Below are 14,723 nucleotides of genomic sequence, written 5' to 3' on the forward strand. Positions count from 1 at the left end.
TGACTGTAACAATGACTGTAACAATGACTGTAACAATGACTGTAACACAAAATAAGCAAACCGTAGCAAATCCAATGCATGCAAATTTAAAGCAATTAAAGGTACAGCAGTCTCTCCAAGGAAAAGAAGCTGCCAAAGTGCAGAATTCAGAAGCCTGACTCATTTTCCAACAAATTCTAAGCATAAACCCTAGCTGAACAGTGGGTATGTTGGATAGGTGTGTCAGAGGTAAATTTTATCAGAGAGGGTGAGAGGATAATTTCCACACCACAAGTGAATATTAATCTAGACAGGCAGCCAGCTTGGTCCTTGGTTTTTGCAGTCACTATAAAGATGCAGAAATGAAAATGGGTATTTAACTTCTGATAACTCTCAAATGGAAGCAGATTTGTCAACTCCATTATACAATGAATAGCAGACACAAATCTACCCTCAGTTTCTCATATTGCCAACTTCTGCCTACATCAGTTGTATTTAATCAGTCTGTACTTTTTAACTTTCCCAGCTTGATCCAGAAGAATATTAAAACAACTTAGCCAAACCAAGAAGATTTATCATTCAAGAACAGTTATCTTAGCTCTGCATTAATTTAAGAAGCCTCGACAGAATAAGAACATAAGAGCTAGGAGCAGGAGTAGGCCATCTGGCCCTTCGAGCCTGCTCCGCCATTCAATAAGATCATGGCTGATCCTTTCGTGGACTCAGATCCACTTACCCACGTTCTCACCGTATCCCTTAATTCCTTTATTGTTCAAAAAAAATCTACTTTTTTTTAAAAAGCGTTTACTGAAGTAGCGTCAACTACTTCACTGGGCAAGGAATTCCATAGATTAACAACCCTCTGGGTGAAGAAATTCCTTCTCAGTTTCGTCCTAAATCTGCTCCCTCTAATCTTGAGGCTATGCCCTCTTGTCCCAGCTTCACCTGCCAGTGGAAACATCCTCTCTACTTCTATCTTATCTATTCCCTTCATAATTTTATATGTTTCTATAAGATCCCCCTTCAATCTTCTGAATTCCAATGAATATAATCCTAATCTACTCAGTATCTCCTCATAAGCCAACCCCCTCAACTCCGGAATCAACCTAGGTGAACCTCCTTTGCACCCCCTCCAGTGCCAGTACATCCTTTCTCAAGTAAGGAGACCAAAACTGCACACAGTACTCCAGGTGTGGCCTCACCAGCACCTTGTACAGCTGCAACATAACCTCTCTGCTTTTAATCTCAATCCCTTTAGCAATGAAGGACAAAATTCCATTTGCCTTCCTAATTACTTGTTGTACCTGCAGACCTACCTTCTGTGATTCATGCACAAGGACACCCAGGTCCCTCTGCATAGCAGCATGCTGCAACTTTTTACCATTCAAGCAATAATCCTTTTTACTATTACTCCTACCAAAATGTATGACTTCACATTTATTTACATTGCATTCCATCTGCCAGACCTTTGCCCACTCACTCAATGTATCTATGTTCCTCTGCAAAGTTTCACAGTCCTCTGCACACTTTGCTTTGCCACTCATCTTAGTGTCATCTGCAAACTTTAACACCCGACACGTGGTCCCCAACTCCAAATCATCTATATACATTGTAAATAATTGCGGTCCCAACACCGATCCCTGAGGCACACCACTAGTCACTGACTGCCAGCTACAATAGCACTCATTTATCCCCACTCTTTGCTTCCTGTTAGACAACCAATCCTCTATCCATGCTAATACTTTACCCTTAATGCCATGCATCCTTATCTTATGCAGTAGCCTCTTGTGCGGCACCTTGTCAAAGGCCTTTTGGAAGTCTAGGTACACCACATCCACTGGGTCCCTATTGTCCACCTCGCTCGTAATGTCTTCATAGAATTCCAAAAGATTTGTCAAGCATGACCTGCCCTTCATGAACCCATGCTGCGTCTGCCCAACGGGACAATTTCTATCAAGATGCCTTGCTATTTCTTCCTTGATAATAGACTCAAGCATCTTCCCCACTACAGAGGTTAAGCTAACCGGTCTATAATTCCCCATCTTTTGTCTACTTCCCTTTTTAAACAGTGGCGTTACACTTGCTGTTTTCCAATCTGCTGGGACTGCCCCAGAGTCCAGTGAAGTTTGGAAAATTACCGCCAGTGCACCTGCTATTTCTCCCGCCATCTCTTTTAGTACCCTGGGATGCATTCCATCAGGGCCAGGAGACTTATCAATTCTTAGCTCCATTAGCTTGCCCAACACTACCTCTTCCGTAATTATGATTGTTTCCAGGTCCTCACCTACCTTCGTCTCTTTGTCTATTACTGGCATGTTATTAGTGTCCTCCACTGTGAAGACCGATACAAAATACCTGTTCAATGCCTCGGCCATTTCATCATATCCCATAACTAAGTTCCCTTTCTCATCCTCTAAAGGGCCAACGTTTACTTTAGCCACTCTTTTTCGTTTTATATATTTATAGAAACTTTTGCTATCTGTCTTTATATTCTGTGCTAGTTTTTTCTCATGTTCTATCTTACTTTTCTTTATAGCTCTTTTTGTGGTTTTCTGTTGACCTTTAAAGTTTTCCCAATCTTCTAGTTTCATGCTGTTTTTGGCCACTTTGTATGCCTTCTCTTTCAATTTGATAGCCTCCCTTATTTCTTTAGACACCCATGGCAGATTACCCCTTTTCTTACAGTCCTTCCTTCTCATTGGAATATACTTTTGCTGAGCGCTTTGAAAGTCCTCCACTGCTCGTCAACTGTCCCACCATAAAATCTTTGTTTCCAGTTTACTTTAGCCAAGTCCTCCCTCATTCTATTGTAGTTCCCCTTGTTCAAGCACAGGACCCTGGTATTGGATTTTATCTTCACACTCTCCATCTGTATTCTAAATTCAACCATACTGTGATCACTCCTTCCAAGAGGATCCCTAACTATGAGGTCATTAATTATTCCTGTCTCATTACACAGGACCAGGTCTAGAATAGCTTGCTCCCGCGTTGGTTCCATTACATACTGGTCAAGAAAACTATCACGGATACACTCAACGAACTCCTCCTCAAGGCTACCCTGACCGAGCTGGTTCGACTAATCTACATGTAGGTTAAAATCCCCCATGATAATTGCCATACCATTTTTACAGGCATTAGTTACTTCTTTGTTTATTGCCCGCCCCAATGTGATGTTATTATTTGGTGGCCTATAGACAACGCCTATCAGTGACTTTTTCCTCTTAGAATTTCTAATTTCCACCCAAATGGATTCAATCTCATTCTCCATAGAACCTGTATCATCTCTCAGCACCGCCCTGATGGCGTCCTTGAATATCAGGGCTACACCACCTCCCTTACCTTCCTGTCTGTCCTTCCGAATAGTCTGGTACCCTTGGATATTTAACTCCCAGTCGTGACCATCCTGTAACCATGTCTCCGTAATGGCTACCAAATCATATTCATTCGCAATGATTTGTGCCGTTAACTCATCAACCTTGTTACAAATGCTACGAGCATTCAGGTAAAGTGCCTTTATGCTAGTTTTCTTACCCTCATGATTTCCAACATCTCTAATAATATCTCCTGAGTTATCCTTCGTTTTTGCTTCTTTCATAGTCTGCCTTGAACTTAAACCCTCCTGCACACATTGTAACCTGCTGCTTACCTTTTTATTTACCATCATACTCTCTGTCGTTTTCCCTTTCCCTTCCCCCCAACTCACTAGTTTAAAAGTCCTAGTGACCACCCTATTTATCCTTTTCGCAAGAACACTGGTTCCAGATCGGTTCAGGTGGAGACCGTCCCATCGGTACAGATCCCTCCGGTTCCAAAACTGATGCCAATGCCCCATGAAATGGAACCACTCTTTCCCACACCACTCCCTTAGCCACGTGTTTAATTCCCTAATTTTCTTATCCCTAAGCCAATTTGCACGTGGCTCGGGCAGTAATCCGGAGATTATGACCCTCGAGGACCTGTTCCTTAATTTCGTTTCTAGTGCTTGATAATCCCCAAACAGGTCCTCCATCCTAGCCTTGCCTATGTTGTTAGTCCCAACGTGGACCACAACAACTGGATCCTCCCCCTCCCGCTCCCGCTCCAATATCCTTTCAAGCCGGTCAGAGATGTCCTGCACCCTGGCACCGGGCAGGCAACACACCATGCGGGACTCCCGATCCGGCTTGCAAAGGATACTATCTATCCCCCTAACGATAGAATCCCCTATAACTACCACTTGTCTATTTGCTCCCCTCTCTTGAATGGTCTTCTGCACCATGGTGCCACGTTGAGCTGGCTCACCCTCCCCGCAGCCCTTTTCCTCATCCACACAGACAGCAAGTATCTCATACCTGTTGGATAAGGTCAAAAGCTGAGGCTCCTCCACTCCTGAACTCAGGATCCCCCTATCTGCCTCACTTGCAGTCACACCCTGTTGTCCCTGATCACTAACTGAATTTGAATTATTTAATCTACCAGGTGTGACTGCCTCCTGAAACAAAGCATCCAGGTAACTCTCCCCCTCCCGAATGTGCCGCAGTGTTTGAAGCTCAGATTCCAGATCTTCAACTCTGAGCCGGAGTTCTTCCAGCAACCAACACTTGCTGCAGATGTGGTCACTGCCGTTCACAATGGGATCAGCCAGCTCCCATATCATACAGCTACAGCACATCACCTGCCCAGCCATCTCTACTTAGTTAATTACTTTATTACTTTATCTCAATTTATGAGTTAAATACTTACTAATACTTCTCTGCTATGGTCCTTTCAAATAACCAATTAATATATAAATAAAAACAAAGAAAGTAAATTTTTAACCAATTACACAATACAGAAGAAATAGAAAAAGTATAAAAACCTTACTTTACCAACACACCTCAGAGTCCTTTTTTTTGGTTAGAGGAGGGCGGCGGGTGGGAGACACTACACGTTTAGCGTCTCGGGTTCGGCTGCTGCCCAAATATATTCCCGGCAGCCCCCTGGTCCTCGCTGTCGCCTCTCTCTCTGCTGCTGGAAAATGAAGGCCGCTAACACTCGAGGTAAGTCCTTTTAAGAGGGAAAGCTTACCTTCCCGGCAGCCCCCTGGTCCTCACTGTCGCCTCTCTCTCTGCTGCTGGAAAATGAATAGCTCAAGGTTCTGCTTGGAGGAAAACATTTCCAACAGAAACACTGTGTGCAAACTGCCACACAACCTTACGGCAGTCATGTATCAATCTAGACAAAGGAAATTAACCTCTAATCTAGATCAGACACACTGTAAAGGCAAACTTATTTTTCTGTAAGCAAGTAGTTCGCCTAAAAATTATTTTTAACCCACCCATTTGTACTTCATCTGACGCACCTCCATGGTAGGTGGCACTTAACCTGGCCAAGTGATAGGGACACTACAATTTGCCACAAGAGGCTTTAGTGGTTAATCTATTTTAGTTATAGGTTATATATTGCCTATACTGCCAACAAGTACATCCCTAAAATCTGTAGACTTGTCTGGCCAGGCTGAAATGGCATTCAACTCAGTCCAATAAAGCCAACATGCATACAGTGGATGAGAAATTACACAATCATGCATCTGAGAGCAACAGAAGAGATTTTAATTTTGATTATATAGCTGAACCCTTTAGTAAAAATCTGGTATCAATTAACAAAATGATTCAAAGGACAAATAACGATGTAAACAGATTACATTCAAAAAGAAAGAGACTTCCCTCACCAATTCAATTAATATTCCAACTTACTTTAACAGTTTCAGCAATACCAAATTCCTAAAAGTAAAAACAAGCAATAAACAAGGCTGCTCCATGAACGGTATTTACTTTTTGACAGCTCTCAAAGTAAAATATCCAAGTTTCTGAACTACTTAAACGCATCAAATGCACCACATTGTGAAGCACATGTTTCAACACCTTTGGAAACATAGCGTCACAGAAAAGCCCACTCCACCATTCAATATGATTATGGATGATAACTCTACACAGTGCCTTCTCCCAGCTTTCATCCCATACCCTTTGATACCTTTAGCCCGAAGAAGTATATCTATCTCGGTCAAAACATTCAACGTTTTGGCCTTGTTTTCTGTGTTCCATAGGCTCACCACTGAGAGTGAAGAACTTTCTCATCTTCATCCTAATTGGCCTACCCTGCATCTTTAGACAATGACTATTGCTACTGGACTCCCCAGTCATCAGAATATCCTTCTCGTGTTTACCCTGTCTAATCTTGTTAGAATTTTATAGGATTCTATGAGAGTTCGAAAGTAAGCTTGCAGGGACCATAAAAACTGACACTAAGAGTTTTGATAGGTACGTGAAGAAAAAGAGATTGGTAAAGACAAATGTAGGTCTGCTACAGTCAGAAACAGGGGAATGTATAATGGGGAACAAAGAAATGGCTGAGGAACTGAATACACACTTTGGTTCTGTCTTCACAAAATCAGATACCAAAATTGTTGGCAGATGCAAGATTTAGTGAGAGGGAAGAACTGAGGGAGATCAACACTAGTAGAAAAATGGTGCTGGGAAAATTGTTGGGGTTGAAGGCTGATAAATTCCCACGGCCAGATAATCTACACCCCGGAGTATTTAAGGAAGTAGCTCTAGAAATAGTGGATACATTGGTGGTCATCTTCCAGGATTCTAATAGACTCTCGAACAGTCCCTGCAGATTGGAGGGTGACTAATGTCACTCCAATATTCAAAAAGGGAGTTAGAGAGAAAACAGGGAATTACAGACTGGACAGCCTAACATCAGTAGTGAGGAAAATTTTCAAATCCACTGTCAAGGATTTTATAGCAGAGCATTTAGAAAGCAGTGACAGGATCAGACAGAGCCAGTATGGATTTTTGAAAGGGAAATCATGATTGACAAATCTTTTGGAATTCTATGAAGATGAAACGAGTAGAGTTGACAAGGAGGAGCCAGTCAATGTAATATATTTGGACGTCCAGGAAGTGTTTGTCAAAGTCCCACATAAGAGTTTAATGTGCAAGATTAAAGCACATAGGATTGAGGGAAGTGTATTGAGATGGACAGGAAACTAGTTGGCAGAGAGGAAACAAAGAGTTGAAATTAATGGGTCCTTTTCAAATCAGCTTGCAGCAACTGGTGAGGTGCCAGTGGGATCGGTGCTGGGACCCCAGCTATTCACAATATATATTAATGATTTGGATGAGGAACAAAATGTAACATCTCCAAGTTTGCAAATGATACCAAATTGGGTGGGAGGGTGAACTGTGACGAGGATGCAAAGATCCTTCAGCATGATCTCGACAGGTTCAGCGAGTGGGCAAATCAATGGCAGATGCAGTATAATTTGGATAAATGTTGAGGTTATTCACTTCGGAAGCAAAAACAAGGCGGCAGACTATTACCTTAAAAGGCTGTAAATTGGGAGAGGTGAGCGTGCAGCGGGACCTGGGCATCCTTGTGCACCAGTTGCTGAAGGTAAGCATACATGTGCAGCAGGCGGTAAAGAAGGCAAATGGTATGTTGGCCTGCATTGTGAGGGGTTTTGAGTACAGGAGCAGGGATGTGTTGTTGCAGTTATACAGGGCCTTGGTAAGACTGCACCTAGAATATTGTGTACAGTTTTGGTCTCCTTTTCTGAGAAAGGATGCTCTTGCTCTCGCTCTCGAGGCAGTGCAGCGAAGGTTAACCAGGCCAATTCTGGGCTTCACAGGTCTGACGTATGAGGAGTGATTGACTAGGTTGGGATTATTTTTGCCAGAACAGACGAATGAGGGGAGATCTCACAGAGACTTATAAAATTCTAACAGGACTGGACAGGGTACATGCAGGGGGGATGTTCTGGATGGTGGGTGTGTCCAGAACCAGGGGTCACAGTATGAGGATTCGGGGTAGATGATTTATGATGGAGATGAGGAGACATTTCTTCACCCAAAGAGTGGTGAGTCTATGGAATTCATTACCACAGGAAGCAGTTGATGCCAAATCATTGAATGAATTCAAGAGGCGACTAGAAATAGCACATGGGGCGAATGGGATCAAAGGTTATGGGGAGAAAGCAGGATTAGGCTATTCAATAGGACAATTAGCCATGATCGTGAAGAATGGCAGAGCAGGCTCGAAGGCGTGAATGGGCCTCCTCCTGCTCCTATCTTCTATGTTTCTTCTAACTTTAGTGAATACAAGAAGATAAGAACTAGGAACAGGAGTAAGCAATTCAGTCCCTCAAGCCTGGTTCGCCATTTGATACAATCGTGGCTGATCTCATCTCGGCCTCAACTCCACTTTCCTGCTTGTTCTTCATAACCATTCAACCCATTATTAATTAAAAATATACTCCTCTTAAATTTACTCAATGTCCCAGCATTCACCACTTGGGGGTAGTGAATTCCACGGATTCACAATCCTACGAGAGAAGTAATTTCCCTTAATCTCTGCTTTAAATCTGCTACATCTTATCCTAAAACTATGACCTCTTGTTTTAGAGTGCTTCATAACGAAACAACATTTATACATCTACTTTGTCAATCCCCTTTAGCATCTTATATACCTCAATTAGATCTCCTCTAAATTCTTCTAAACTCGAGAGTATAAGCATAAACTACTCATTCTCTCTTAAGACAAACACCTCAGTTGTGGAATCAATCTAGTGAACATCCTCTGGAGTGCCTCCAATACATATACATCACTCAAGTAAGGGGGCCAAAATTATACATAATTCTCCAGGTCCTAAAGAGTCCATACTATTTTCATATATTAGTTCTACCATTCCAGGAAACAATCTGTAAACCTTTGGTGCACTTCCTCAAGCAAGAACATCTTGCATCAGATGAGGAGATCAAAACTGCGCACACTACTCCAGGCGTGGTCTCAACAAGATGCTGTAAAACTGCAGCAAGATATCCGTGCTCCCATATTCAAGTGCTCTTGCTTTGAAGGTCAACATATCATTTGTCTACTTCATCGCCCGCTGCACCTGCATGCTTACTTTCAGCAATTGGTGTACAAGGACACCCGATCAGCCTCCTGATTTTGCTACCAAAGTGGTTAAGCTTACATTTATTCACATAATGTTTCATCTACCAGCTGCTCAGGACTGGTGTGACACTATGCCATCAGGACTGGCATGAGAAATCACACCTGCTGGAGTTGGGAGGACTAAGATTGAACGTAATACTACATTTGTGTGGGGAATGATGTCTTTGCAGCTTTGTGTAAAGTATCTTTATTTTACTGACCACTTACTAAGCAAAATTCATCTTTTTGTATGGTGATGCCTACCTAATTATATGTTGATTTCGGGTTTGACTGTTGCAGGGTAAATTTGAAAAAGTGAAAAGTTGTCCAGCAATTTCTTTTGGAGTTAATTGTGGATTACTTTCTTTTCAGATTATTAGTCTTTTATGGGTATTGCAAATAAGCCAAACCACAGGACTGGAGCACCAGGTCTAGGGTAGCACTATCTTACAATACTCAAGTGTTTTTGCACCAACCGAAGGCAATGTTTCAAATGAAACATGCGGTAGCCTGTTGAAGTTTTATTTCCTGTCAAGATAATATAGTCACTGGCACCCCTAATTGCTCGAGAAGGCAGTGATGCACTATTACAATTATATGGTATAGGTGCTTTTAAAGAAGTAGCTCCAGGCATTTTGATTCAGTCATCTTGAAAAAACAAAAAAAAACATCACAATACATTTCCAAGTCAGGTTCATGAAAGACTTGTTGGGGAACCAATAAATGATAGCGTTTCCATGAGGTTGCTGTGCTGGCTCTTCCAGATTTGTAGGGGTCAAATGTTTACAATGCATTTTACAAGAAGCCTTGGTGAGTTGCTGCATTGTACCTTCTAACCACTGAAACCAAAGCATACTTATGGAGAAGGCAGTGAAATGCTTAAGGAAATGAACACAGTGCCTTCAAAATAGTACCTGAAGAGTATAGTGCTTCGAGATTGTCAATGGAGCCATACTTATCCAGGCACTAGAGAACATTACATTACACTCTTGATTTGTGCCTTTTCTTTTCCAAGTTTTTTTCTCAAATTTATTTGATAGTTTACACAAATCAGATTTACTATTTTTGTGAACAGTGGCAACATGTGAATGGTTGCCTTTAGCCAGTCTGTTCCTGTGCTCTGAGGAACCTGGACTTCTTTTGAGCAATACAATTCTTTCTTTGTACCAATGACATTTTAGGACAGGTCCACCTCTTTTTTTTGACTTCTCTCCGGCTTCTTCTCATGAACAGGGTTTTCTCTAACAGCAACATGAGCTTTCTTGTACAAATCTTCTATTGTGTCTGCTGTGACTTCATGCTTGATGTACTGAGAACATTGTTTTTTAAAGTAAGCATAGATGGTGGACAGGCTTTGGTGCCAGGTAGTAAGTAACTAACATGAGCATAAAAATTCCTATAGCACTCAGGGAGCTCTTCTAGCAGTCTGGTCAATGTTAATTTACTTAAGAGTCATATAGCACGGAAACAGGCCTTCGGTCCAGCTTGTCCACGCTGACCAGGTTCCCAAACTAAACTAGCCCCACTTGCCTGCGTTTGGTCCATATCTCTCCAAATCTTTCCTATTCACGTACTTATCCAAATGTCTTTTAAACGTTGTAACAGTTCCTGCATCCATCACTTCCTCTGGCAGTTCATTCCATACACTAACCACTGTATAAAAAAGTTGCTCCTCATGTCCCCTTTAAATCTTTCTCCTCTCACCTTGAAAATATGACCCCGAGTTTTGAACTCCCCCCACCTTAGAAAAAAGATCTTTGCTATTCACCTTACCTATGCCCCTCATGATTTTATAGACCTCTATAAGGTCACCCTTCAACCTCCTAAACTTCAGCGAATAAAGTCCTGGCCTATTCAGGCTATTTTTACAACTCAAACCCTCCAATCCTGGCAAGATCCTGGCAGATCTTTTCCAAACCCTTGCCAATTTAATAATATCCTTCCTATACTTAACCTACAACAATACAGATTATCTAATAACTGATCTCACATGCCTATTGGGCACCAAGTGGCTAGATATTTGTCTGTAAAATAACAATGACTACAAAGTTAATGTACTAATTGTAAAGCATTTTGGAATGCACCATGATCATAAATACAAGATATTTCTTACATTTATCATCAGTCACTCAAACAAAACAATTTGATTTAAAATGAACTTACCCCCATTCCACAACATGAGATTCGTAATCCCAGTATTCTCTTGGTTTGTGTGTGTTTACATCAGTGTAAACTCTGGCCCTGCTTGGCACAGGTCCTGCCATGTCTAATAGGAGGCCAGAGGGGAGCTCAGAAGCAGATGTTGAGTGGCTCAGCAGCCAGGGGGCAGATAATTATCTTCAGTTCTAACAATCAGCAGAGTGGGAAGGGTCTTTTGTGGTTCACTCTGTTTTAAAAAAAAGCACAGATGTGATAACTATTTTGACAAAACCAAAATGTTTGCCCCAAGAAGGTAAACTCATATGTCTAATACCAACCCAGAATACACTCAAAGCACGAGCTAAAGCATTTAAAGTTTCAAATCAATGAGCGGTTGAAAAAAATCATTCAACTGGATTATGAGTAGTGCAATTTACTAGTGTGACGGGATTGAATTTACTGGCCAGTACACTTGCACTGTGCAGTTTTGACTGAAAAAATTCCTATTTTCCTGAACCTCTATAATGATTCAAACTTTCAATGCAGCTAAACATTATTGTAAAAACTTTGACTGCTTTAAAACTATATTTGTTGTGCTTAAAACTATCAACTTGGCTTTTCATAGCACAAGTCCAAACCCTTCCAAGGTGACACCACTAGACTCCATTCGGCTTCCCACATTCCGAATAAATTACAGTAGAAAACAAAATGCAACAGATTTAAGACATGGCTTTAATACAGTGTGCATGTAACTCTTATAAAAGAAATTTCATACTATATTAGGCTAATCAAGGCCAATATAAAGTGACTACAACAGCAGTCCACAAGCAAAGCTTGAAATGTACAAAACTAGACTTTAATGCCTAGGTAATAAATTGAAAATACTGACGACTGGAGGATTTTCTTTCAAGGACGAGAGAACAATGAAACAAGATTAGTAAAAAAGATGGTTGTTTTCTTTAATAATTATGTGGAAATTATAGCCTGTAGATTTCAAGGGAATACAGCGCTTGGTCACCAAATAGCACTGAGCCTATCATATGTAAGCCTGTCTTTGTAACTTGGGAGGAAACAGTTTCCAGCGAAACCTTCACATTCAAAGACTAGAAACAAGGCACTAGGCTAGACTTGACAACATTTATATTTATTTTCCAAGGCCTGTTTTTACTCAGGGACAACATTGTGTAGCTTTCTCAGAGTGAGAAGGTTTGACTCTGCGAAGTCTTTGGTGGAAGAATAACTAGAAATGTTGGTTTAAAAGAAATACAGCTGCAATAAAAATATGAATGTAACTACAAATGTTTTGCTATCTCTGCCAGTTTTAAAGCAAGTCACAGAAAATGAATGCGTTATTCTGGTCTGAGAAATTTGAAATCAGCCCCAACTGTAACAGCAACTCCATATTTACATGAATAAAATTGTGAATGAAGTAATTCTTGAAAATTTCATTACATCAATTTCATTTCAAGCAACAGCCAGAGGCAAAGCACCATTTTCAAGCACGGCAACTGAATTTTGGTTTTCCTTTGCAGAACAGAATATAAAAGATCTCAGATCAGACGATTTCGGTTTCTGAAAAACACGTTTTGCAAGATTAAAAAATCATATCTGTGCAGGACAGAGTCACAGATCAATGAAATGGTGGCAGACTTTCTAAACGCTGCACAGAATAACTGATTACTGAACAGGAAATTAAACCTTGCAAATTTCAACACAACAACTAAAGCACTTGCGTGTGAAAAAAAACAATTCAAGTACTTAGCATCCCCCCAGTACTATTGAAGCATCATGCAAGAAGCAGGGGAACAGGACAACAGTAGGAGAGATGTGCACAATAGGTAATGGAATCATGAATTCACAGCATAGAAGGACTTTTAGCCCTTGTGTCTCTATTGGTTACGCGCTAAAGAGCAATACAATTGGTTCTCACCCTCCACCCTCTTGCCATAACCCTGCAGATCTGTCCATTTCACGTATGTCTAATTCCTTCTTGAACTGTGCCACTGTATCTGAATTTCATATTTTGACAGTTCACCACTTCGAAAAGATTGCTAACTCCTTTATTTTAATAATTATCTTAAATGTGCATCTTCCAGATAGTATACTAATTCACCAAACATGGAAATAACTCCTCTTTATCCTTTCAAGATCCCTCAATTTTGAAAAACTAATTTTTTTTTCCCCTTAACGTTTCACAGTCCAAAAGTAATCCCAGTTTTTGTAGCCTCTTTCCTAATCAACACTTCACATCCCTAATATCATTCTGGTAAATCTCCTTTGCACCCTCCCCAAAGCCTTAACATTACTAACATAGAAGCATAAAGACAGAAAATAGGAGTGGGTCACGTGGCCCTTCAAGCCTACTGTGTCATTATGATCATGACTGGCAAAGCAATTCAATAGCCTATCCCTGCTTTTCTCCCATATCCTTTGATTCTTTTAGCTCCAAGTGCTACATCTAACTCATTCCTGAAATCATACCATGTTTTGGCCTCAACTGCTTTCTGTGGTGGCATAGTCCACAGGTCACCAGTCTCTCAGTGAAGAAATTCCTTATCTCAGTATTAAATTCTTTACACCTTATCCTTAAGACTGTGACGCCTGGTTCTGAATTACCCGGTCATCATGAACATCCTTCCTGCATGATTTAATTCTACATAACATTCGAAGCATTAAAAAGTTTTGAGATTATTTCCTGGCTGTTCTGCTCCATGTCTCCATAAAGCCAAAGATCCTAAAAGAATTTCAGAATCACAGAACTGTTACAGTGTGGCTGGAGTCATTCAATCTATCGTGCCCACATTGGCCCTGGGTAGAACAAATCTCCTGCCATTTTCACATATTCCTGCGCACCATTTACATCCATTATCCTCCCGAATGCCTCAATTGAAACTGCCGCCACCAAACTTTCAAACATTGCATTCCATACCCCAAGTACATGCTGTGTGAAAAAAGTTTTCCTCACATCAACCTCGCTTTGTTTGCACTCACTTTAAATCTATGCGCTCTTGTTCTTGTCCTTTTCACAAGGAGGAACAATTATTCCTTATCTGTATCCAGCCCACCCATGATTTTGAAAACCTCTATCAAATCTCCTCTCAGCCGCCTTCCCTCCAAGGAGAACAGTCCCAACGTCTTCAATTTGTCCTCATAACTGACATTTCTCATTCCTGAAACCATTCTTGCAAATTGCTTCTGCACTCTCTCCAATGCATTCACATCTTTCCTAAAATGTGGTGTTCACAATGGTACAGAATACAATTTTTTTAAAATCGAAAAAGGCCTTATCAACTTATGGTGCCAGCTTGAAACATTTGCAGATCTTAGCTCCAGATTTTTCTGTTGTTGGGAATAGAAGCAGGCCATTTAGCAGGCCTGGAACCTGTTCCATACCATCTAATGAGATCATGTTTGACTTCCAAAGAGACTCTAAATGGCTGCATTTGGACCAAATCTTCATATGTTTGGTTAACAAAAATCTATCGTACATAGAATTTTTAAAATATATTAATTCAGATGATGTGGGCATCACTGGCTAGGTCAGCATTTATCATCCATACCTAATTGCCAAGTAGATAGTTAACAGTCAATCACATGGCTGTGAGTCTGTAGTCACATGTTGAAGTCAGTCACAGATGAAGTAAGGA

General features: G+C 40.9%; 1 protein-coding gene across 7 annotated transcripts in view; it reads right to left on the minus strand.

Annotated features, from left to right (window-relative positions):
• The window catches only part of LOC109938982 (casein kinase II subunit alpha), an 89,392-nt gene that overhangs the window by 51,227 nt on the left and 23,442 nt on the right, over positions 1–14,723 (minus strand). For 5 of the 7 annotated variants that reach the window (XM_048608152.1, XM_020537270.2, XM_048608150.1 and 2 more), the window contains one exon: positions 11,101–11,323. In XM_048608152.1, coding sequence (XP_048464109.1) covers positions 11,101–11,201 — 101 coding nt within the window. In that variant the 5' untranslated portion in view covers positions 11,202–11,323. Of the gene's footprint in view, positions 1–11,100; positions 11,324–12,484; positions 12,649–14,723 lie in introns of all 7 variants that reach the window. The other 2 variants (XM_048608147.1, XM_048608149.1) reach the window with 2 other exon arrangements.

Source organism: Rhincodon typus, chromosome 19 (genome assembly GCF_021869965.1).
Source record: "Rhincodon typus isolate 14 chromosome 19, sRhiTyp1.1, whole genome shotgun sequence".
In the NCBI taxonomy this organism is placed as follows: domain Eukaryota; kingdom Metazoa; phylum Chordata; class Chondrichthyes; order Orectolobiformes; family Rhincodontidae; genus Rhincodon; species Rhincodon typus.